The 22,839-nt window shown below is 51.7% G+C and overlaps 11 protein-coding genes across 11 annotated transcripts; 5 read left to right on the plus strand and 6 right to left on the minus strand.

Moving 5' to 3' along the window:
* Positions 1-23: 23 nt before the first annotated feature.
* Positions 24-1,011, minus strand: N7474_003893 (fumarylacetoacetate hydrolase family protein; the record flags this gene model as incomplete). Its single annotated transcript, XM_057195308.1, has 3 exons — positions 24-156; positions 216-937; positions 1,000-1,011. The coding sequence occupies 3 exons, from the start codon at positions 1,009-1,011 to the stop codon at positions 24-26; spliced, it is 867 nt and encodes a 288-aa protein (XP_057052704.1).
* A 129-nt stretch (positions 1,012-1,140) lies between these two features.
* Positions 1,141-1,493, plus strand: N7474_003894 (succinate dehydrogenase assembly factor 1; the record flags this gene model as incomplete). Its single annotated transcript, XM_057195309.1, has 3 exons — positions 1,141-1,221; positions 1,277-1,308; positions 1,370-1,493. The coding sequence occupies 3 exons, from the start codon at positions 1,141-1,143 to the stop codon at positions 1,491-1,493; spliced, it is 237 nt and encodes a 78-aa protein (XP_057052705.1).
* A 1,590-nt stretch (positions 1,494-3,083) lies between these two features.
* Positions 3,084-4,160, minus strand: N7474_003895 (ferritin-like domain-containing protein; the record flags this gene model as incomplete). The annotated part of the gene is made up of 4 exons (XM_057195310.1): positions 3,084-3,616; positions 3,671-3,760; positions 3,812-3,997; positions 4,076-4,160. 4 exons carry the CDS (start codon positions 4,158-4,160, stop codon positions 3,084-3,086), a joined length of 894 nt encoding a protein of 297 aa, XP_057052706.1.
* A 1,191-nt stretch (positions 4,161-5,351) lies between these two features.
* On the minus strand, positions 5,352-6,317 carry N7474_003896 (uncharacterized protein; the record flags this gene model as incomplete). The annotated part of the gene is made up of 1 exon (XM_057195311.1): positions 5,352-6,317. The coding sequence occupies one exon, from the start codon at positions 6,315-6,317 to the stop codon at positions 5,352-5,354; it is 966 nt and encodes a 321-aa protein (XP_057052707.1).
* An 822-nt stretch (positions 6,318-7,139) lies between these two features.
* Positions 7,140-8,801, minus strand: N7474_003897 (Zn(II)2Cys6 transcription factor domain-containing protein; the record flags this gene model as incomplete). Its single annotated transcript, XM_057195312.1, has 1 exon — positions 7,140-8,801. One exon carries the CDS (start codon positions 8,799-8,801, stop codon positions 7,140-7,142), a length of 1,662 nt encoding a protein of 553 aa, XP_057052708.1.
* Positions 8,802-9,378: 577 nt separating this feature from the next.
* N7474_003898 (uncharacterized protein) lies at positions 9,379-9,943 on the plus strand (the record flags this gene model as incomplete). The annotated part of the gene is made up of 2 exons (XM_057195313.1): positions 9,379-9,381; positions 9,434-9,943. The coding sequence occupies 2 exons, from the start codon at positions 9,379-9,381 to the stop codon at positions 9,941-9,943; spliced, it is 513 nt and encodes a 170-aa protein (XP_057052709.1).
* A 3,366-nt stretch (positions 9,944-13,309) lies between these two features.
* Positions 13,310-13,927, plus strand: N7474_003899 (Hsp20/alpha crystallin family protein; the record flags this gene model as incomplete). The annotated part of the gene is made up of 1 exon (XM_057195314.1): positions 13,310-13,927. The coding sequence occupies one exon, from the start codon at positions 13,310-13,312 to the stop codon at positions 13,925-13,927; it is 618 nt and encodes a 205-aa protein (XP_057052710.1).
* A 940-nt stretch (positions 13,928-14,867) lies between these two features.
* N7474_003900 (uncharacterized protein) lies at positions 14,868-16,853 on the minus strand (the record flags this gene model as incomplete). Its single annotated transcript, XM_057195315.1, has 1 exon — positions 14,868-16,853. One exon carries the CDS (start codon positions 16,851-16,853, stop codon positions 14,868-14,870), a length of 1,986 nt encoding a protein of 661 aa, XP_057052711.1.
* Positions 16,854-17,907: 1,054 nt separating this feature from the next.
* N7474_003901 (ATG3/ATG10 family protein) lies at positions 17,908-18,785 on the plus strand (the record flags this gene model as incomplete). Its single annotated transcript, XM_057195316.1, has 3 exons — positions 17,908-18,039; positions 18,121-18,510; positions 18,579-18,785. The coding sequence occupies 3 exons, from the start codon at positions 17,908-17,910 to the stop codon at positions 18,783-18,785; spliced, it is 729 nt and encodes a 242-aa protein (XP_057052712.1).
* Positions 18,786-18,853: 68 nt separating this feature from the next.
* N7474_003902 (U2 snRNP complex subunit MSL1) lies at positions 18,854-19,520 on the minus strand (the record flags this gene model as incomplete). The annotated part of the gene is made up of 3 exons (XM_057195317.1): positions 18,854-19,120; positions 19,175-19,388; positions 19,447-19,520. Coding segments are annotated over 3 exons (555 nt in total), but the record flags the coding sequence as incomplete, so codon positions are not given.
* A 259-nt stretch (positions 19,521-19,779) lies between these two features.
* N7474_003903 (Lipase class 3) lies at positions 19,780-22,466 on the plus strand (the record flags this gene model as incomplete). The annotated part of the gene is made up of 5 exons (XM_057195318.1): positions 19,780-20,002; positions 20,049-20,635; positions 20,686-20,920; positions 21,188-21,345; positions 21,402-22,466. The coding sequence occupies 5 exons, from the start codon at positions 19,780-19,782 to the stop codon at positions 22,464-22,466; spliced, it is 2,268 nt and encodes a 755-aa protein (XP_057052714.1).
* Between the last annotated feature and the right edge of the window lie 373 nt (positions 22,467-22,839).

The following is a 22,839-nucleotide window of genomic DNA, read 5'->3' on the forward strand; positions in this document are numbered from 1 at the left end:
ATCTCTCGCTCTATGTACGGCCCTCACAGCCGGGGAGCAGGCTTATCGTACACCACCCGGTTGACACACGATCCCACGCCCTCAAGCGACACTTCGACCGAATCGCCATCCTTCAGCCACAGCTGGGGCTTGCGGCCCATGCCGACGCCTTGGGGCCTGGAAGGTCCGCGAGTTAGCTAGAGCCGAGCATCGGTAGAGAGAAAGAGTAGACTCACGTTCCGGTGAAGATCAGATCGCCGGGCAAGAGCGTCGTGCCCTGCGACAGGAAGGCAATAGTCTTCGCCACGCCAAAGATCATGTCCTTGGTCGAGGACGACTGCACCGTCTGGCCATTCAACTTCGTCGAGATGTGCAGAGCATTGGGGTCAGCGATGACACTGGACGAGACGATGCCAGGCCCGAACGGCGCCCAGCCATCAAATCCCTTCCCCAGCCCCCACTGGCCACCACCGCGCTTGATCTGCCAGTCCCGGTGGGAGACGTCATTACCGACCGCATAGCCGAGCACATAGTCGAGAGCCTGGCTCTCGGGCACATTGCGGGCCTCCTTCCCAATGACCGCTACGAGCTCACACTCGTAGTCCAGTCCCTCGCCTTGCTGGGCAATGTCCGCGACGGGGATATCGTCGACGGGGCCCGCGATCGCAGTGACGGGCTTGAAGAACAGAACAGGGTATTTGGGAATGGGCAGGTTGGACTCGCGGGCGTGCTGCTCGTAGTTCAGGCCCAGACAGCGCACCGTGCCGATATCTTTGCGGGCGAGCGGTGCGAGCAGCAGCTTCACGTCGGCGATCTGGTCGGTTACGCGGTGCTGGCCGAAGATGTCGCCCTGGATGACCTTGGCGCGGGTGGCTGTTGCGATATCGCTCGTGCCTGCGGGGAGGAGTGCGTCGCCGTAGTAGACGTTGCCATCCTTGGCTAGGAAGCGGATGAGTCGCTGAAGACCGTCAGTAAGGGAAGAAGTAAAGAAAGAAGTCAAGACAGAGTAGGGTCACTCACTGAGAAGGACATGGCTGAGCGAGTGAACATGGCGAGAGGGAATCGTTAAGTAGTCGTCAGTTCAGGAAGCTCTCTCCGCCCTCCGCCTTAGCCTCCAGTCCCGGCGGGAAACGGAGCGCAGATCGTCCACCACCCATCATCATGGCGCGGCTCTCCGGTCTGCAGCGCGAGGTATTGTCCCTGTACCGCCAATGTCTGCGCGAGATCCGGAAAAAACCTACTGTGAGAGTCTTCCTTTTTTAATTTCTTTTGGTTCCCTCAGACTGAACATACCCAGGAGTCCAGAGCCAACTTCAAGGCCTATGCCCGGTATGTTCCCCCCAAAACTCATCGGTACAGTCCGACTAAGACCACCACCCGACATTTCCAGCGCGGAATTCCAAAAACATCTCTCGGTGAGCAAGAAAGACTTCGGGGCCATCGAGTACCTGCTGCGCAAAGGCCAGCGCCAGCTGGAGATGTACGCGGCGCCGGGAATTCGCAATATCCGGTGATTGGTGATCCCGTGCGGTTCTCGTGCCTGGTCGTTGTCTACGGCGTTGCTCTCGTCCTGCTCACCCAAGAGAAATTGCTTCGCTGCCCTATGCGATGGGCTAAGGATCCGATTTTGCCCGACAGCGGAAGGTGAATCGGGTTCCCTTTCCGGTCAATTCATTTCTGTATATTAGGTCTGGTTTGGATTGGGTGGAGGGGTGTGCGAGTCTAGGATGCTTGTGTTATTATTGGTCTAGAAGGTTTAATTGGTTGTGCTGTATACTATACCCCAAAGAATATATATCTCCGACTATACCATATTCTACAGAGACCATAACTAGAATATTTTGACATCCCCATTCAAGACTCCGAAGAGCGTAGGTAATCGACGCAGTCCGACATGTCGAACAGTTTATGATAGTCACAGTCCATATTAGCAGGGCATTCTAAACGCCTAGTTAGTGACTTTTGTTCTTTAAGAAGAGCATACATACTGCTAGGATTGCCTCCATTCGCGCACGAACCGCAAGGGTAATCATTGTTCGTAAGCAAGCCACGATCCTTCAGGTTGGCGCGTGCCTGAGCCTTCGACACCTTAAATAAGTTAGTTCTAAGCGCTTTGAAGGTATTTAGAAAACATCATACACGTCCACGAGGAGTAAGAGGCACCTTAGGTGCAGGGCTTTTTTCAGGGGCCGAGTCGCAGGCGGCAGCAGGCGTGCTATCCAGGTAATTCGCCATCAGGTTTCGGTACCAGGCTAAGCGCTTAGCTATCGCTTGCCAATCACTTTCGAAAGGAAAACCTACCACGAATCTGCGCCTTTTCAATAGTCGAGGGCTTGCCGGTGTGGTGAGGAGACACTTCAACCCCATGGCTCTTCACGTGCATGCGCAGATTGCGAGTGTCTTGGTTTTTCTTAAAGTAAATAAAAAGGTAGTCAGCGCTTATATGGTGGTTAAAAACAGAGATGACTTACCTTTCTCCGGTCGCATTCACTAATCCGGCAGAACCCTTCTCCAGGCATCACAATGTATGCGCCATTCGTATCCTATATTAGAAATAGTATAACTACTTCATACAAGACGTGTACCCCTCTACTATCATTGTAACCGCACGCTGAACTTACACGCTCAAACTCAGGAAAGGCGATGGCACCCTTGCGGCCCAGCTCGAGGTACTTTTCATACGGGGGAAACTCGGCCAGGAAAATGGGGGAGGGCATGCTGAATCGCCTCAGAAGCACTTATTAGTTCTATAGCTGTTGACTGTTTTGCAGTGAATTCACGTGATGATGGAAGAAGGGGTTTAAGAACTTTATATATTACCAGCCACCGATTTAATGGTAAAAAACTATAGATTTGGCAGGCTCCAAGCTTTGGCCAGAACGGTCAAGATGTCCGTGTAGGTTTACGGTGTCTATTCAACGACTTGCAAAGTGGGATAGATTGTATCTGACATTTCACGAACGAGAATTTTTTTTCAAGAAAGCGAAAATACAAGTTATGAAGGCAGTGATTATACATCATAATGTAGCAACTGAACAAGACTTTTCCTGCGAGCACCACCTACCTGTAGATGCGAAACCAACATGTTCAGCAGAAGACATCCTTTACATTGACTCCACTTCAACTATGGCTGGTCCGGCCACGATATTATCATCACTCACGCCGCTCATACTATTTGTCAAGACAATGTAGCTCTGACCCTCGACACCTCCAGGAATAGTCACGATGAATTGACCATTACCAAGCGATTTGAGAGGCGCCCAGATAGGCCCGGTGACAGTTATAAACGCGGATGACAGGTTCGTACTTGTGGAGTTAAAACCGGGACCAGCCATCAAAGTCGCCGTGGATCCGTTCGTGACACTCTCACTGGGAACCATTGTTAGAGAGGGGAATGCTTTCACTGGAAGCTGCATGTTGGTGGAGGGACACGAAGTAATGAAAGGCGAAGCAACCGTGAAAACCTCATTAGGATCAAGCGGGTTATCAAAAGGCTGAGCAAAAGGGATTTGGCCTTGTGCAGCCCGAAGGTAGGCATTGTGACGGGCTTCTACGGAGAGGATGCTTCCTGCCGCAGTGAGATATGTTTTGTTGGTGATAGAAGCAGCTGCCCCAAGGTAAGCACTAACTCCGACCCCTGGGCAGAGAGTGTTAGCACCTCTCTTTTGGTATAAGGATGGTTGTTAATTACCCTCTAATACATTTGCAAGTGAAATAAAGCCCTTCGGGTCAGTAGCTGGGAACGAGTAGCTGCACTGTGCAACTGCTGGGGCACCCGCGGCTGAAAAGCGGTTGTCAATGATTGATACTTGTAATACTTGGATTCACATACCGCTTAGAGCACTTGTCAGAAACGCCACATGAGTCTGCTCGTCTGATGCAACCTTTTGCAAATTGGAATAGAAGGGGTCCGGAAATCCAGCATTCAGAAAGGCTTCATGGGTGTAATTTTGTAGGCCCTGCTGATAGAAAGTTGCTTCGAGATGTTCAAGCGTCAATGCGTAGTTGAGAATGGTTGCTATTTATTATCACTAATCAGTACAGAAGATTACCTCATGAGAGGAATGAGGGCATATTTTTGGATTGGAAAACATACCGTCATTGAGCGCACGTTTCATAATTGGTATGCCGTGGACAACGCCAGCAGCAGCACCAAACAATGCACAAAGACTGACCTTCATGTTCAATCTAAGATCTTTTACTATTGATGAAAAGAGAACAAGACAGAAATCTTAGTTAATTCAGAAGAAAAGGCACGTCAAACCCGGGGGCAAGGGGAAATTTGTACTCGATGCCAGATTCAATAGAGTATAGCAATTGCGTACCAGACTGCTCTAGAGCAATCTATCGAGGTCAGTTGATGCTCGCGGAAAACTTTACCGTCCGTAGTTATACGGAAGTCATGCTCTCAACCAGCGGGTCCTGTATACAATGATTCTTGATTTTCGCGTCATCACTCAGTTTGCTAATAGAAAGTGCACGAGAGTTGTACCTCGGGCCGCCCGATGGGGATCGTCCTGTCATCATTGGCGGATTCCGATCGATGATTTGATCTGAGCTACCGAGGATTTTCTCCGGAGACAGACAATCTATTTGGATGAAGATCACTAGCTTAATGATACGATTGGCCAGGCCAGATGGCTCCTACATTCGTGCCTGTCCAAGAAGGGAACGAAAAACAAAATAACGTGACTCCTGAGGCCGGAATAGGATAGGCGATTTCTATTTGCGGATGAGAAGAAAGGGCGAAACTTGGTTTGGGTTTGAGCGAACCTTCCAGCTCCTAGAATCCTTGGAATTGAAATGACTAGTAGATTGCAGAATAGACTTTGGACACCATGTTAACGAGAGAGACCGAGAACGAGAGCGAGACATTGAATTGCAATTATGAAAAATTGCAGTTCCCTTACCCAAGCTACTTCATCCGTTTCATCGTCGGCTACACCCACGAGGAGATTTCGGGTGTTATGATTAAGACATAGTATAAAAGCGTGTGACGTCATTGTTCATATCAAGAAGCAAGACAATTATTCCATCACTGGCTCGTAAATAGGCCCTATAACCTATCCCACGCCTGGAGCCAATATCGAGACAGGGACTAACCTTGGCATTCTGCTACGGCGGTTGAAGTGCAGGTGACGGTGAGGAGCAAAGCAGACTTCTAGTATTGGTTCTTGGGACGGACTGCTTAATTGTTTCCAAAAAAAAAAAATCGCTGCATTTCCCTGACTTCTTGTAACTAGGCCATGGAATATAGGATTGCGATCGCAACAAAAAAGGGCATATCAACAGAAATGCGTCGACACCACATGCAGAAGAGGAACCAACTAAACTTCGTTGTACCTTAGCTATATGTATCTGGCAGTGCATACTCAAGCATGCGCCTTGATCTGAGCTTCGATCCAATCCCACAATTCCTTTCCCTTGCCTTCCTCTAGTGCTTTGTAGATATCCTCCCTCGGATTTCGGGCCTGGAATCTACCCCACGGGATGATGAGCCCGCCCTGCTGCTTCTCTGTGATCTCTGGACTGAGGCCCGCATATAGTTCGGTATAGCCGCCTAACTTTGGTGGATGTAGCAGCCAGTTTATGAAGAACATCATGAGTTTGGTCTGGGTGTCGTAGATATGGGTCTTCAGGTTTCCCGGATTCTGAGCCACGCTGATGATACCGTCCTTTCCATAGCGCTTCCCGGCCTCGTCAGCAACCATCCAGTTTGCCGCCTTGGACATGGCATAGTTGGTGTAGGCGCTGTTGGTCCCTCCCTTCTCGATGTCCTCGAGGTTGTAGCCACCATTCGGGGATAACGACTCTACAGTATAAGAGCTGGTCCAAATGATGCGGACGCTGTTCTTTGGAGAGGCTACCGCCGCCGCCTGCAATTTAGGGAGGAGGAGCTGAGTGAAGAGAAAAGGACCGATGACATTGACTCCCATGTGGGCCTCGATTCCCTGCTTAGTCTTGGAGCCGACCTTCACAGAGCCAATCCCGGCATTGTTCCATATAATATCGAGGCGTGATTCTTGCTGGGAGAATGTTTCGGCAGCACTCCGGACCGCATTGAGGTCGTCGAGGTCGAGATGAAGGAACCGAAGGCGCGCAGAGCCGGATGGGTCCGTAGACACGATTTCCTTGATGGCCTGTTCAGCGCGTTCCTTAGAGCGACTGGCCATGTAGATAACGGCACCGGTAGGGTATAGCATCTTGATGAGCTCGTACCCAACGCCCTGGTTTCCACCGGTGACAATGAAAACCCGTCCCTCTTGGCTAGGGACATCTTTCTCGGTAAAGGTCGGTCGCGGCGGCCAGATCTGGGTCAGCGAGGAAGAGAATGCCATGGTGTATGTCAACCTCCAGCTTGTGTACGTGCAGTGATTTCCTCCTTCACGCTTGTCTCTGGGGGGCCTTATCTTCAAGGGGGCTAATCCCCTTGCGGGTCCCAAGGTAGAAAAGCGGAGTACGGCAGCCTATTAGCGGAGTAATGATGCTAAACACAGAAGGTAAGACGTGCAGGTCTGTGTGGCTGTCCATAGCTGTGAGTATGCTTATGCGCGCGTCGTTGCGTAAAGGGCAATACCGAATAACATCCATTAATTACATTCGCATATAGTGTGGCAGTTTGTGCCTTTGAAGTATACGACGACCAGTCATAAAGGGTGATAAGCCGCAGATCTGCGATAGGACCGGCCATCTAGCCCCCCTCCAAATTCTAAGGCTTTCAGGATTGCGGTGACCACGCCCTCAACTCCGCGCACCCTAAGTACAAGGTACAGCGGGCCTTAAAGATCATTAAGACTGCCATATAGAAATAGTGCCAAATAGTGTTCATTTTGAGTTACCATTATCTATAATTGAAACGGCAACAGCTCCTTATCGCATACCTCAGTCATACACCAATTTTCGAAAACAAATTCCCCTATGAACATTCACGGGTTGTATCTTGGCTCGTATCCGAAACCACCATAATCCGTATTTGTCTAAGTCGTAAATCACTATTTTCTAAAGATACATCCCTTCTATCTCCATAACACCTATGTGACTTATAATACTACGTCTTACACGACCCTACTATACACAGCCACCTCCGTGTATGTCTACTTACACGGCAATAAATAACAGCATAGAAAAGAGCTTCTGTACCATCCTTTTACAGACTCTGATCAGGCCCCATCTTGAGCCAGCATCACCCTCTCCTCCACGATCCTCCGCTCATCTCCTAGACTCTCCCTGCGTGTATACTGCAACACCAGAGGTTCCTTGCCGTTAACGACCTCCGCAGGCAATACACAATAATCCAAGACTCGTTGATTATCCGGTGGGACGCATCCAGGTTGGTCCAGCAACCCCATCACCAAAGCTTCATTCACCGACGGCCCTTTCTCCTCGACGGCGACAATAGCAGCCACGACGGGCGTTGCCATCGCTCCCAGATAAAAGCTCTGGATTTGAGGCGCCTGCCGCTGGAGACGAAGTGCCTGGCGCCGAACCGCCGGCGATCGACACTTGAGCGCTGTAATGAGCAGGGGCATGCCGATACCCATGTCGAAGACAAAGGGGGGTTGGTGGCCGTCATCACAGGCCGTGGCAGCTAGTGCCAGGGGGGCGTGCCTGAGGATTTGCATGAACTCAGAATCGTAGGCGTCGTATATGGATTCGCTATAGTTGATGGTTGTTTGAGTAAGGATAAGGATGCTGGTGTATGTCATTATTAGGCCAGCGATGATGCCGTCGTGGGTGTTTCGTCTGTCTAGAAGCCGGTGTCCAGTGGGTTCATGAGTATGAATGTATCGCTGAACCTCAGGCATTGTGCTAAATCGAGCATGCCAGGCGAGAATACGGTGTTCGAGGACTCTTTGTGGGATGTGAAGCGAACCTTCCGGTGTAGACGTTCCTGTGTGTTGTCTCGGACGAGCTACCTTCCAGTCACAGTCAAGATCCTTCCACTCCGGAAAGAAAGCATGAAGACGACTTCGGGCTTCGGAGAGGGAGAGAAAGGGGGTATTCGTGCGGGACTCATCATCGCTACAACTCCCCCCAGATATATGTGGAACACCGCCGATGATGAGTGCCCATGGGCCCATGCGCTGCAGCACAGATGTAATCACAATCATCGCCGAGGTGGGTGTAGTTATAGATCTTGCTAGTTGCAACCCCCGTTTATATAACGCTAGCGCTTCGCGGACATTCCCCTGAAGGATCTCAATGCAGATGAACAGAATGCAGCTAGCAAGCGCCACCGTGACATCCACCACCCCTCGTTCGATCTGCCACTGCAGCCTCCCTATGGACCGGGAGTACCATGTCAAGGCCTGCTGTTGACGTTGAGTCGGCACTGTACTGGACAAAAGGTGCGACGACAAGTCCCTGGACCGCACAGGGGGTGCACCATACAACCTGGACCACATAGGGGGCGCGTCATATAACCTGGACTGCACAGGAGGCGTATCATACAGCCCGGACAGTACAGTGGGCGACTCATACAATGTGCTCAGCGCGACAATTGCATCCCAGACAACAGGCTCAGCGCGGCAGATCTGGAGCACCGTCCCGCACCAGAAGCCGAAATCGAGCGTGTCGGACAGCCCTTGGGCGGCGTGATAGAAGTAGTATTCAAAGGCATGACGCTCGCCCTGAACAGGGGAGGATGCCGACAGTGGATACTGTAGAGCGGTGGATGGGGCGCGATCGTACTCGCAGTTTCGGCCCGTGCTTGTACACCGCGTGCACGATGGTCTCTCTTCTCCGCATTTCACTCGACGGATTCTGACCGAGTTAGAAGGGGATCGAGGCAATACCGGGACACTCACTTGCAGGTCTTGCATCCAGTTTTAGACTTTATGCTCTGAAAGGAATGGGACCGAGTCGTATAGGCAGACATGCTGGAATGCCTCCATATTCGGCGTGACTCCTGACATCCAGAAAGACTGGACTTTTTCGATGCGGAAGCTTTCAATATGATTGGCCGGCTCGGAATGATGTCATAGGCTATACCCAGTTGGGACAGGGGTGGCATCTAGAACATTGTTCCGTCGTCGGAACGATACTCGCAAGGTACGGGAAGACAATAAGACACAATAAGATAGTACTCTATTATTAGCTGTGCTTCAAGCCTTACAGCTACTATTAAATGCTTTATTACGGGCCTAAAATCTCATCTATGAGAGACTCTGTAGCTAATGAATAACAATAGAAGACAATAAGACAATAAGATAATATTGTGTTATTAGCTATGCTATTGGCCCTACAACCACCATTAAATGCTTTTGTCTGAAGCCCGAGGCCTTATAAATTTGGAAGTCCTCAGCCATAACTGGAAGTCCACATGCGTTGTACTTCAAATCTGACGAGATATAGCGAATTCGATAGGACGCTGGCCTGCCGATCAAAGTGATACTCAAAATGGTAAGTACGCTAAACGATGCTACGTCAATCGAAATTGTTGATATGGAAATAGTACGCGACACATTTGCTCATCCGCCACTACCTTGACAGGGTGGTCCCCAATTGCCTGGAGCAGCAGGTGGACCACCTGTGGACGCAGGTTCTGCGACTCTACTTTGAGTTGAGCTTGTACGGCATCGAACGGGAGGCCCATGTGGCCCAGACCAGCTTGATTCGTGCCAATGTCATTGTCTCTAGAGAATTCCGCGGACAATTTTGTCAATTTCTGTTCATTGAGAGCAAGCGAGCCCCTCCCGCCAACCGAATGCCCTCTGAACGATCGTGGGATAGGGCTGCAACGCAGCTCGCCAATTACATGGCAGCCTCAAAAAGAGACCTGGCGAGGCCATCAGATGCCCCCAAACTCTTCGGAATAGTTGCGATTGGCCGTTCTGTTCGATTCTACTCTATGGCCCAGGGGAGCAGCCGCCTGATTTCCATCAACAACACCATCTACAACTTCGTTCAGGACGCCGATGAAATTGAGGAATTTCTTTTTCAAATTCGGAGTCGCACGTTATGATTAGTTTCTCCAGGTAAATGGAGTTTCGTGAAGATTGTTACTTTCTTTCATGTACGATAGTTTAGTCCTCTCAATGAATCACACCCATCTGTTCGTTGACATGTTATTTGGTCCATCCCTATGTTAGAGTCTTCGTTCTGAAGCAGAAATGTGGTGCTCCCTCTGTATAGATTAGGCTCTTTTAACAGCTTCATCTTTTCAACCTTAAAGAAATCCATAGCAACCCTTCCTTTCTTCCACTTCCTTAGCCCCGAGGTTCTTCTTTCATTGCAAAACCTCTTTCCTTTTTAGAGAAAAATTAAAATATTGGACCAGAGGAAAGACCGTGGATTAATGTATGAAGAAGAAAATGAGCTATCCACGAGAACCGAGCTACAGGAGTACAGCCACATAGCTGGCGTTGAGCGAGAAATCCTATCACTCTATAATCTAGCTCAGCTGCCCTCGGGACAGACACTGTTGGTTCCTATGGCTAGGCGAATCATTTGGCGATTCTGTATAAATCTTTCAGTAACGTATCAAATACAATGGATACTAGAATAAACTCACGTCGAAGCCTCCTGAAAAAGCCATGACACCTTTAACTGTGGTCAATCGTACGTAATAGGCAAGAGAAATTTCCTTGTCAGCTGTTCGACCGATCCAAGCCGAGTCTGCGGTAGAAATAGGACGTATTGCACGAATTGCTCCACGGCCAATGACTACCATGAAGCCTCTCAGAGACTGCCGCTGGGTATTCATCATGACTTGACTTCCCGGTATTTTATAGCCAAAAATTGTGTTTGGCGCTTCATCCTCAGAAATAAGCTCAAGCCCAGCGATAGACGTATTCTCCTCGTCATGTAGAACAGAGACAGCGATTCTTGTGAGAGAACTTGGAATGAGAACGGTTTGAGTCACTAGGTTCTTCCTACAAGGCTCTTTTGTTTCCAGTTCATCTTGTACCGTTTTGTGGCATTTGAATGATCCACAGGCACCACAGACTACTTCCCAACGGAAATTGTTGACATTCTCTGCTCGATTTGCCAGAAGAGCGTTGTCGAAAGCCCTTAACATCACACACCTATCTCTTATCGACCGGTTGTTGATCCATTGGCGCCGTCTTGCTACAACTTGAAGATCTTCAAGATGGTTAGTGTGGCGGTAAGTAGCTCTCCAGTCCATCGATTTTGCGCTTTCTTCAGTTAGATGGCCAAGAAACCCACGGTCCCCAGTCACCAGGAATCGTGTTTTCCAAAATGCCTGGCTTTTAAAAAGAGCCGCCATGGTTCTTGAAGAACATCGAAGCCTAAAATAGTCCACCGTAGGGAGGTAACTTGCTATTTCCAGTCGGATCTCCACTGGAAGTAGATCGAAGCAATCTGGCACCAAATCCATATTCCTTATACACCACCTGTCGTACGAGGACAGCTTTGGCAAACCATCCCTGGCTTTGTAAACTCCATGAATAGGGGGCGGGCTGCCGGGATTCAAAGCCCCTAGTTCGCTTTTGTTCCATCCAGTGCCGTCTGCTAGAAAGACGCGAATAGGTTTAGCCTAATGCCTCATGAAATCGTTTATAATCGGAGAGAAAATGGGATCTTACCGATGCCAATCCTTGACGTGGGCGAATCTTTGCATGCTTCAAAAAGCATATCCAAACAGAGTTCGCCGTGATTGAAATGCTTGAGGAGGAGTTCCCAGCAGCACTCATGAACTATGAAAGCAGTTGGCGGGACTTTTATCGCATCGTACATCGGGGTGCCAAATGTCTGTACAGCGAGGTTTACCCAATAGCCCCAATCTATGTCACTCCTGAGGACATCCGACAACTGAACTCCGCTAGGAGTCAAATATACTGCCCTCAATAAGTAAAATGAATAGAATTATCTGCAATTTGCTGAAATACTCACTTGTGCGGTACCTCGTTAGCCAAGGCCATTCGTCCTGGATTTTCCATCCACAAATTTCTAATCCACAGGAGATGCATTGGACTCTGTGAGTGAACTCTGCCATGATATACTTACCGTACGGATGTCGAAGGACAGAGCGGGGTTGAAGACATAAAGGCACATTGAAAGGCTGGGAATAATAAGTAATCAGTCTAGTGGTCATAATTACATACATTTTCTGTAGACTCCGTAGTACGTTCCACTTCAGCCTCAATAGGTATTCCACGGGTAAGGCCCCCCTAATCCCGAAATAGAATACGGTGGGGGATATGTGGTCACGCAACTAAAATAGAAGGGCATGATATTTTATATTGGAAACTAGTAGATATACATTAGGTTCACTACCATCTTCGAAGTACTTGCCATTCTAAATAAGTTACAGAAAATTCCCTATTGATTATCTAGCATCTGCAAGTACAAGCTTTTGTATTACTGCCCCATAATAGTGATTATGATACGAAAATAGCGCCAGGGATATATCTTGACGACTATGAAAGGATGCGAAGAAATCTCAACCTCTAAGTAATATTTGGTTGCATTTTCTTTCTGACAAATTTCGACAGAGATATCGTTGTTTCTCCACTCATATCCCACAGGCACAGCAGATAAATTTTTATAGTGGCTACCTCAAACTGCGACGGCTGCGCTTCCCTCAGATACATTTTCTAGTGGCTGCTCCATTATAGTTGTACTGGGTTCTCTTCATTATCTACCCCAACTGGTGGAATACATCCGTGGATTTGGATTCCCTGCATGTGTCTAGCGGAGGGAAGGCGGCGGTTTATAGATGGGTGGAAGGGGCCTGCGGCGGTAGAAGTGGCCAGACGGCGCTAAGTACAGGGGCAGGGGGAAGAGCGCACTCTATACATGTTCTGCTCGCATACATAACCTCATCTTATTGAGTATTGTTGTTCAAAGATATTGGATTAAACGATCAGGCCTCTCAGCGAGCAGATCAGGGCGACACAGTGACTTAACGCGACCATACTACATTGACAATTCCGGTATCCAGCGAACAAAATCTCAATGTATTAAATATTGAAAGAACCCTTGTTCGTGATCTTTTAGCTCATGGCGGTTCGATGACAGCTGCGAGCTTCATGATGTGTGGATGACTAAGATCCTAGTAAAAACGCGCCGAAAAGGGTAGCCACATTGGACGCCATTTTCGGAGTCCGATTTACCGTCACCTAGTGTGGTGATGTAATAATGATTTGCAATCTCGGAAGCCTCCTAGAACATTCAGCACGATTATTAGCGGGTTGGTGTTGCTCATCCAAAGAACGTGGCGGACGGTGCCAGCAGCTTCTAGATGCTTCCACATACTTCTCCCACACTCTCACCTCCAAGTATAAAGAGAAGCCCCCAATCTACGGTAACAGACACCAGCACCAACTTCGATCATCTCTTGATCACAAACAAGCAACCAAAAACCATGGCCTTCTTCCCGCGCTTCACTGAGCTCTCGCCTCTGTTCCACCTGCTCGACGACTACGAGGCCCACCGCTCCCGCCCCACATGCCGTCGATCTACTAGAACACCTACTACATCCACCACGACCACACAACCCACCTTCACTCCCGCCTTTGACGTGCGCGAGCTGGACAGTGGCTACTATCTCGACGGCGAGCTGCCAGGCGTGGTCCAGAGCAATATCGATATTGAATTCAGCGACCCCCAGACCCTAGTCATCAAGGGCCGCACGGAGCGGGAGTATGCGGAATCCACCACCACGAACAGCAACAAAGATATCAAGTCTACCTCTCCTGCTTCGCGATGGCGTCAGCCTACCGTCCAAAATGAGGATGAGGATGAAGCTGCTCAGTCCAACACTGACTCTGATACCACCACCACAGCTGAGCCAGCCTCAAATCACGACTCCCCATACCACTACTGGGTCTCAGAGCGATCAATCGGCAACTTCCAGCGCACCTTCACTTTCCCAACGCGGGTAGACCAGGATGCCGTACGGGCCAATTTGAAGAATGGGGTTTTGTCAGTGTTCGTGCCGAAGGAGGCTGCGCCGCAGACGAAGAAGATTCGTGTTCTGTGATGGATAACTAACGGCGCATGATATACTGGTATTGATTGCATGGGCTAGGCGCGGTCTTTTTTTTTTTTTTTTTTTAATGATCATTTCATTTCATGTCATCCATGTACTGTACTATCTATCTTCATTATGATCTGGTCTAATTCAATTGGAATTGATTTGAGAAGTACACTACACGACTCTTTAGACGTACGCCTTGTCTTGGATGTTGGGAATTTGATTTGAAATCAAATATAGTATAAGCTAGAATAAGCAGGAAATAAAGATGTCAGCCTCAGATCTATCAGATCCATTACCTGGTCGTAGACGTGTAAGTTAGTGGTACTTACATACAGACACACGTTCAGACATGTGAAGGGTCTGCCCTGCATGCCAGCAGCAAGGGTTATAGAAAAAGCAGCCCTGCATGTAATCAAATAAATACTCCTTGCTGTCTTGTCTTGCCTGCGGAAAAAAACCAGCCACATGGGAGAGGCAGGTCGGACCAGCCATCCATGGCGCTGACCAGAGTTTGGGCTAGCACGGGAGGACTGTACTCGTGCAGCGTCGCACATGTGGGATAGATTATTCTACGACATACACGCACGGATAGATGACGGTCAAAAACATCAAGTGGAAGTGGGAATTTCGCAGCTCGTCAACACATCATATGGAACAAACGCCGGGCTTGAGTGAAAACCGCGTGCAACCCAACGCCAACGCTCCCCTCTGGGAGGAATGAGAAACCTGGTCCCCGTAACGCCGCCGAAAGAGAAGGGTATCCCATAAAAAGAAAAACAACAGAACAAAACAACCTGCGCCGGCTAACCGAAACAGAAAGAAGGGAAAAAGTACTCCCCTAAGAAATCACAGAACTTTTAGGAAACTCCATCCCCGCGCTCGAGAGCGAAGCCAAGTAAACACTAGAAAATAAAAGAAAATACACAAAAGAACAGGCGCATACTCAGTGCAGCACAAAAGGTGACGTCGTCATATGGAGATCCGACGGACGGGCCTTCATCAACTTCCGCCGGCGATAGTCATGGCTCCGGCTTCGAGGCCGGCCTCGATACGACTCGGGCACCTCTATCTCCATATCCTCGGGGAACTGCCCGTGGCCGGGGGATAGGATGGTCGGGAGCGGGGGAACGTCAATCCCCGGCTTCTGAGACCATGTTCGACTGCTCCGGCTCCGGGATCGGGAGTCCCAAGCATCGGTTTCTCCATGGACATGGTTGTGCTCGGAGAGAGCGCGATGTGACCGGTTCATGGGAAGCTGATGGTGGCGGTGTCTCTCTGGGACCGGGGGTGATGAACCAGGCCCGTAGCCAGCCTCGAAAGGATTGATGGGACACCAGTCTCCATACAATGGCCCTCGGGTCGGCCCCGTGGGAGCATTAGGAAAGACAGAGGCATTGTTGTACGGTCGACGGTCCTCCATAGAGCGGGGACCGCAAACAGTAGATCGTCGTCCGCGTAGTCCATTTGCGGGTTCAATCATGGAGCGAGTGGGATCATCACGCGATGAAGAAGCGAGCTGTGGTCGGGAGGAGTTCCTCGCGTGGACTTCCTGGAGACTCAGGCGGCGTTGTACCCGAGATTCTCGGTCAGGGCTCTGAGAATTGGACACCGGCACGTTCTTGGAGCTGTCTGCGCCACAGGAGACGGATGTCTGGGAATCAATGGACTCTCGGGTTCGACTACGCTGCTGAGAGCCAATCGAAGCCGCGGAGCTGTACCCGCTGTCCGATTTGTTCAGCGACTGAGTGGTCTTTTGACTGATGCTCGACTCTGTAGTGGTCTTCTCTAGCGGGATGTTCGCACTCTCAGAGGTCTTCACCTCATCACACATGGCAATTCCCTCATCCTCATGCTCTCCCGGAAACGCGGTCTTCGATCGTGACTGAACCGTAATTGTGGGCGATTTCTCGAATGAAAAGGGACTGCCCGGGGTGTCGTCCGCTTTCTTGACGTCCGCCAGAGGCCGGATCCTCAGCGCGGATCCTCTCGCGTCCGTAGTCTCCACATGATCCAGGCCAAGTCCAGGGCCCGTTGTGTACGGTCGAGTCAGAGGAATGCGTTCGCTCGGGCAGGGTGACGAGCCGTTGACAACCCGCAGCGATCCCAGTTTAAGTGCTCCAAGTTGAGTATACCGAGAGTCCATTGGGCTTGTGGGTCGGGCCGGAGGTGGGATGGGCAGCGGCGGCCGTTGACGAGCCGGCAATGGCCACTGCATCACGTTGGCCTCTATCTCTTCAGGACTCTCCGGCTCCCCGATGGTTGATGGCATCCGCCGAATGGCGCTCGTCGTGCGTCTTGTAGCGACACCAGGTCGTGTCAACAGAGAGCGCCGTCGAGTCAGCGAGAATCGCTGGTTGTCAACCAAGAAGTGAGTGTTGGATGAGGATACATCCTCAATCTTGCTGTCGTAGATCACACTTCGGTGCCGGGGAAGAGGAGTCTGGATTGAATTGGGACGCCTCGGCTGTTCTGGCTCCGGCTCCGAAGGGACATTGGTAGCCTCTGGCTGATAGGAATCTCTCCGGTTGAAAGGCGGGCTTGATCGATAGGTAGGGCGGGCCCCAAATGGGTGCTGATCGAAATTCTGCGCAAACACAGCAAGGTCCCGAGGCTCCTTGTCGTTCTTCTTAGAACGTTCCGGAAGTTCAGGAATCTCCGGAATATCCTCTGCTTCAAAGACCGTGGGGGGAATGTCGCGGGGCTTAGGATAATAGCTAGTCCTGGTCCCCGACGAAGCATGAGAAATATGGGAAGCCACCCACGGATTCTGCCATCCGATCAACCCCGTCGCGAGCTCGGGAGGGTTACCCGGGGGATGCAGATGAGGCGTCGAGCTGGGATCGATGTTGAGTTTCTGAGTAAGAGGTTTGGACAGCCGGTTGGCGCGGCGGGATTCATCATTGTTGGGGTTAGATTGCGAGTTGCCCATGACGTTCACGAACTAGATCAATAGCGTAAATGTCCCTGGAGCAGATTCACGAGGACATGCACAGCATGGGCCGAGACGGCGGAAGATATACAATTGCTGGATGGGCTGGGAGACCGGGCCGACGGGGGGCGACCTGGCTCAGATCTGAAGCTTTCCACGCGGGAGCATGGAGATTAGATCGGATCCCAGGCCGTTGACGTCAAGCCACGCCTTTATGGCTGCTGTCCACAGGGCGATCGATCCGGGCCCAAGCTGGTTTTGTTCCCAATCGGTGGTACGATTGGCAGGCGATGGTTGCCCGGCAGCTGCGCGGAGAGGATGGAGGAGCAGCTCAGTGTTTCAGATTGGTGAGACTGGGGAGGTGTGGTTGGACAGGGCTGGCACACACACACAGAGAGAGAGGGAGCAAGAGAGCAGGAAGAATGAATGGTTACAAGAGCCGACGGCCACAGCAGGGACCAGGAGAGCAAGAAAAGAGACAGAAATGGACCTGCTCCAGAGCAGGCAGAGCAAACTCGCACAGCCAATCAGGGTATTCGCAAACTATTATTTAACAAGCAGAAGCATTCATGAAACAAAGCGCGGGGAAGAAGGAGCCAGAGGCGCTGGGAAAGAGGGAGAGAGAGAGCGACCGAGTGAAGAACAGGGACGATACATAATAAAAAAGTGGACAAAACACATAAGCGACGAAAGCGAAGGCGCCAATCCATCGAGTGCGACGGACGGTGAGCGCATGTTGATGAAGCAGATGCAAGCGGACAATGTGATTGGGAGCCTGCGCCGCAAGCGGTTGGTACAGCGCCACACCCAGTACAGGTACTTGCTCCACATAGTAGATTAGAGAGTGGATCAGGTACCGGTACCGCCCTCTATCTGCGACACCGCCGATCCTTCCCCAACAACAGCATTGTCCTTGCCACATCCGGTGTCCTGCCTTGATTCATGGTGACTTCAGGCCTTGTTCCTGGATGGTTCATGCGACGACGACGTGGGAATTACCCAGATCGCCGACTCTCCGCCCTGTCCGCATCCGGGAAATGTTCCGTCCACCACGATGTCGGACCTCTCGCTCTCCGCGTTCCCTTACTTGACGCCGGCGGAGTTTTCCCGCGCGTGTCAAGCGGTGGCCCAAGCTGCCTGGGACCGGCCAGACGGAGGCTGGGAGACGATTCGACTCGTCACACAGGTATCATCCGGGACAAATTTTGAATAATAATATTATTAATAATCATGCGCTGATGGATGATGGCATTGCTCTATCGGCTAGTCCACTGGCTCTATGCTCCGGATCACACAACATATCACCGACATCCCGCACAAAACCGTACACTCCGCAGAGTCGGAGGCGATCGACGACGAAGAAGAAGAAGAACAAGACCCGGTCTGCACCTCCCAGCCTCCCCGAGTGATGTTGCACCGTCCTGACCAGGCATCACAGGAAGCCCTCGTGCGCGCCGCACCCAACCCCAGCTTACAGGTAGACTATGACATCCTGCTCTCGTCCACATACCGCGTGCCTGTCCTGTTCTTCCGGCTGAAATGGAACCACCACCATCACGGCCCGGTCGGACTCGACGCCGTCTATCAGTATGTGGTTCCCGAGCAGTATAGACAAGGATTGCAGAGCGTGGGGGTTATGGGGGGCATCAGTCTTGGCGTATGTATGCGCGCGCTCACGGCGACTCGTTGTCCATAATGAGCTCATCATCTCCGTCTCCCTCGCAGTACCACCCCGAATCGGGCGCCCCGGCCTTTTTCGTGCACCCGTGCAACACGGCCGACGCGATGGCGCACCTGGCGGACGCAAGGAACGTCACTCCGGGGGCATACCTCTTCATCTGGCTAGGCCTGGTCGGTCACTGCGTGAACCTGCACGTCCCGCGTGAGCTCGTTGCCCCCGATGGGACCAGCCCCCTTCGAGGACACGCATAATGCAAACAAATCGGCGCGTCGATCACTCCCCCCAGCCGCGGCCAACGAATGAGGCCGGAGCGAATGATTTAATCCTCGTCCGACGAAGCTTCCATGGGAACGTCACTGTCTTCCTCCATCGGGGCTTCTTCTTCGTCACTCTCCTCCTCCCGGGGTCGCTTCACGCCATGTGCGCCATTGACCTCCGGTTTGGGGGGCAGTGCGCCGGGGGGACCGCTGAAGATGGACTTTTGAAGATCCGTCGACACCGCCATTCCTTCAGCCGCGGCCGGTGCGATGTAGGTGCCACGCAGTTTAGCGATCACATTCGATTGGCCCTTGGCATAGACAATTTTCTGCACGCCCACAATGTAAGCGCTGGAAATATAAATAAAAGGATCTGATCATACCATCTCTTTTCCAAAGAAGTCGAACCCTTGAAGGGCGCGCAGGGCTTGTGTGCTGGCCTGGACATCCTTGAACACAATATGAGCCTGTCCTCGCATCTTGTTCGTTTTCATGGCCACGACGTCCAACACGGGCCCGTAGGTCGAGAATAGCGCGTACAGCGACAGCCGCAAATCATACTTGCGAAGCTTTTCTGGAAGGTTGGTGCAGTAGAGCCTAGATGGGATATTAGAGTCTGATCGCGTCTCAATGGCGGGTCACAGGGAGAGCTCACGTTTGGTTGGGAGGACCAGTGGCTGCGGCCTTGCCGTCAGCAGCACCGCGTGGGGGCATCTCGTTCGAAGGTGATCTTGGTGAGGTGGTTGAGATGGTCCGGGCTACTCTGTTGCGGGCATGAAAGAAAGGGGGTCGTATTATTAGTGTGGTCGAGGACGAGAAGCTCAAAATGCGAGAGGAAGAGAAAACCACTGGCGCGGGTCATGTGACCAATTACATAATAGCTTAGCATGTCATCCATGAAGCAGCCCCTCCAGCGCTGTCCCGCATCAACACCTAATCAACACTCAATCAAATACACGACGGTAGAGAGCTCCTCCTGTCGTTGACCATGGCCTCCCCCCAGGAGCACCACCTCTTCCACTCCTCAATTGCCGACCACTCCTTTTCTGCCGACAAGCAGACGCTGGCTGTGGCTCGGGAGAACAATGTGGAGCTGTACCGCATGTCAGGCAACAAGTTCTCGCTGAGCGATGAACTCAAGGGCCACGAAAAGACCGTCACCGGTGTCGACATTGCCCCCAACACTGGCCGCATTGTGACCTGCTCGCAGGGTGAGTTGGTCCCCACAATTTCTATTACTTATTGCTCACTCTCTAGACCGCAACGCCTATGTTTGGGAGCAGACTCCCGATGGCTGGAAGCCGACCCTGGTCCTCCTTCGAATCAACCGCGCCGCCACTTTTGTGCGCTGGTCCCCTTCGGAGCAGAAGTTCGCCGTGGGCTCCGGAGCCCGTGTGATTGCCGTCTGCTACTTCGAGGAGGAGAACGATTGGTGGATCTCAAAGCACTTGAAGAAGCCCATCCGCAGTACCATCACGACGCTCGCCTGGCACCCCAACTCTGTGCTCCTGGCCGCCGGGTCCACGGACTCGCACGCGAGAGTCTTCTCTAGTTTCATCAAGGGCGTGGATACCCGCCCTGAGCCGAGCGCATGGGGCGAGCGTCTCCCCTTCAACACGATCTGTGGTGAATACCTGAATGACTCGGCTGGGTGGATCCAGGGCGTCTCCTTTTCGCCAAGTGGCAATGCGCTCGCCTTTACCGGGCATGACAGCAGCGTCACGGTCGTGTACCCCAGCGCGCCGGAGCAGCCTCCTCGGGCGATGCTCAACATCTCCACCCGTCTCTTGCCCCTGAACAGCCTGATCTGGAACGGCGAGAACGAGATTATTGCCGCTGGTCATGTAAGTAATTTGGTTTGGTTATTCCATACCAGAGTGCTAATCATCGCTAGGATTGTGAACCTTTCCGCTTCCGCGGCGACGAGAACGGGTGGCAGCTGGCTGGATCACTGGAGAACAAGGCTGGCGCAGCCACCGGTGCCCGTGAAGAGTCTGCGCTGAACATGTTCCGGCAGATGGATCTCAAGGGCCAGGCTCAGGCCGACAGCAAGCTCAAGTCCACGCACCAGAACACCGTGAACACCGTGCGGGTCTACGAGGAGGCCAACGGGGCTCTGCGCTTCAGCAGTAAGTTGATCCTTTCTCCAAAACACGATAGAGACTGACAGTATCACAGCAAGCGGGGTTGACGGGCGGGTGGTGATCTGGTCTGCTTGAGTGCGTACATAAGTGAGCGAAGTATAGTAGAAATGATGCCTCAGGCAACAATATGACATAATTACCCCGGATTGTCTTAAGCCCCACTACAGGGATGCTTTCGTCCATCCTCTTCACACCCTTTCGCCATGGCCAAATGGGCTCTCTCTCTTCTGAGCGCATGTCTCTGCGCTCTAGCAGCCCATAATGACCCGGCTCACGACATCCCCCGGCTCTTCAACTCGCTAGAGGAGCTCTCGCGACTAGTCGACATCTCCTACTGCGTCAGCACAACCGGGATCCAAAAGCCCTTCCAGTGCCTCAGCCGATGCGTTGAGTTTCCAAACTTGGAGCTGGTAACAGTGTGTAACACTCCCTTCCAGAAGCCCCAGAACTGACACCCCCCACTTAGGCCTGGAACACCGGCCCCCTCCTCTCCGACTCATGCGGCTACATCGCGCTCTCCCACTCGCCGTCCCCTCCGCGCATCGTCGTCGCCTTCCGCGGCACCTACTCAATAGCAAACACCATAATCGACCTCTCCGCCTACCCACAGTCCTACGTCCCATACCCAGAAGACGGTAGCGATAGCGACGACGGCAAGGACCCCACGCCGCCAGCGCGCTGCGAAAACTGTACGGTGCACGCAGGGTTCATGGCCTCATGGCGGAACACGCGCGAAACCGTCCTCCCCGCTGTCGCTGCAGCGCTCGAACAGTACCCGGACTACGAAGTCACGCTGGTGGGCCATTCGCTCGGCGGGGCCGTCGCCGCGCTGGCGGGTCTGGAGATGCGGCTGAAGGGATGGGATCCGCTGGTTACGACGTTCGGGGAGCCGATGATTGGGAATAAAGACTTTGCAACATTTATTGATCACCAGTTTGGCATGGCCAGTAAGAGCAGCGACCAGGCCGACGGTGGTAGTGTTGTTGACCAGCGATTCCGTCGAGTCACCCACGTCAATGATCCGGTTCCGCTCCTCCCGCTTAGAGAATGGGGGTACACCGCACACGCGGGGGAGATCTTCATCTCCAAACCCGAGCTCTCGCCGTCTGTTGAAGATCTCCGGGTCTGTGTCGGGAACCAGGATCCAAACTGTATAGCTGGTGCTGACGCCGATCCCGCCGCGACCGTGCTCGATATGCTTCGCGACATCAACATCCCCATCATATCCTCATCAGATAGTTCCAGTTCCAGCGTCGACTGCTACAATTCACAAGACCCCGAACCTGAAACTGGATCCGCATCCGAACCCGAATTTGATACTGGCTCCGCAAACCAAGTCGTTCTCGGCACTCGGCGTGGTCATGGCCGTGACAGCTCTGCTGCCTGCGACGAAGGACACGCGCTGCATTCTCGGAAATGGGACTGGTCGTTTATTCCGGCGAGGTATAGGCTATGGGAACTCTTTTATGCCCATCGGGACTATTTCTGGCGCATTGGGCTTTGTGTTCCCGGCGGTGATCCGACTGGGTGATGTTGACACGATGAGATGATTTTCTGGCCTTTTGGTTTATACGTACTACCATTTGATACCACCGTTTGGAGCTCTTGGTTTGTTCTATTGTATAAGGGGCTATGTTATATATATAGTCTGGATTTTTCTCGAATTTACTTTACTTGAAATCTACCTCGCGCAAAGGAGCTATGCCGTGAATATCCAATTTCTTGGGCTGTGGACCATGTGCTTATATCATATTACCTGTCCACATGATATGATATCGCTCCAAAAACAGATGAGAAAAGAAGTGGTACCTCGTGGCATGCCAAACAAACAGGAGAGTCAACGCAATAAATATCCAAGAAGGTAAACAGAAGATAAAAAAAAACAAATACCGTGTGTGCACTGC

Source organism: Penicillium riverlandense (genome assembly GCF_028828495.1).
Source record: "Penicillium riverlandense strain IBT 135883 chromosome Unknown utg000003l_segment0_segment0, whole genome shotgun sequence".
Taxonomy (NCBI): Eukaryota; Fungi; Ascomycota; class Eurotiomycetes; order Eurotiales; family Aspergillaceae; genus Penicillium; species Penicillium riverlandense.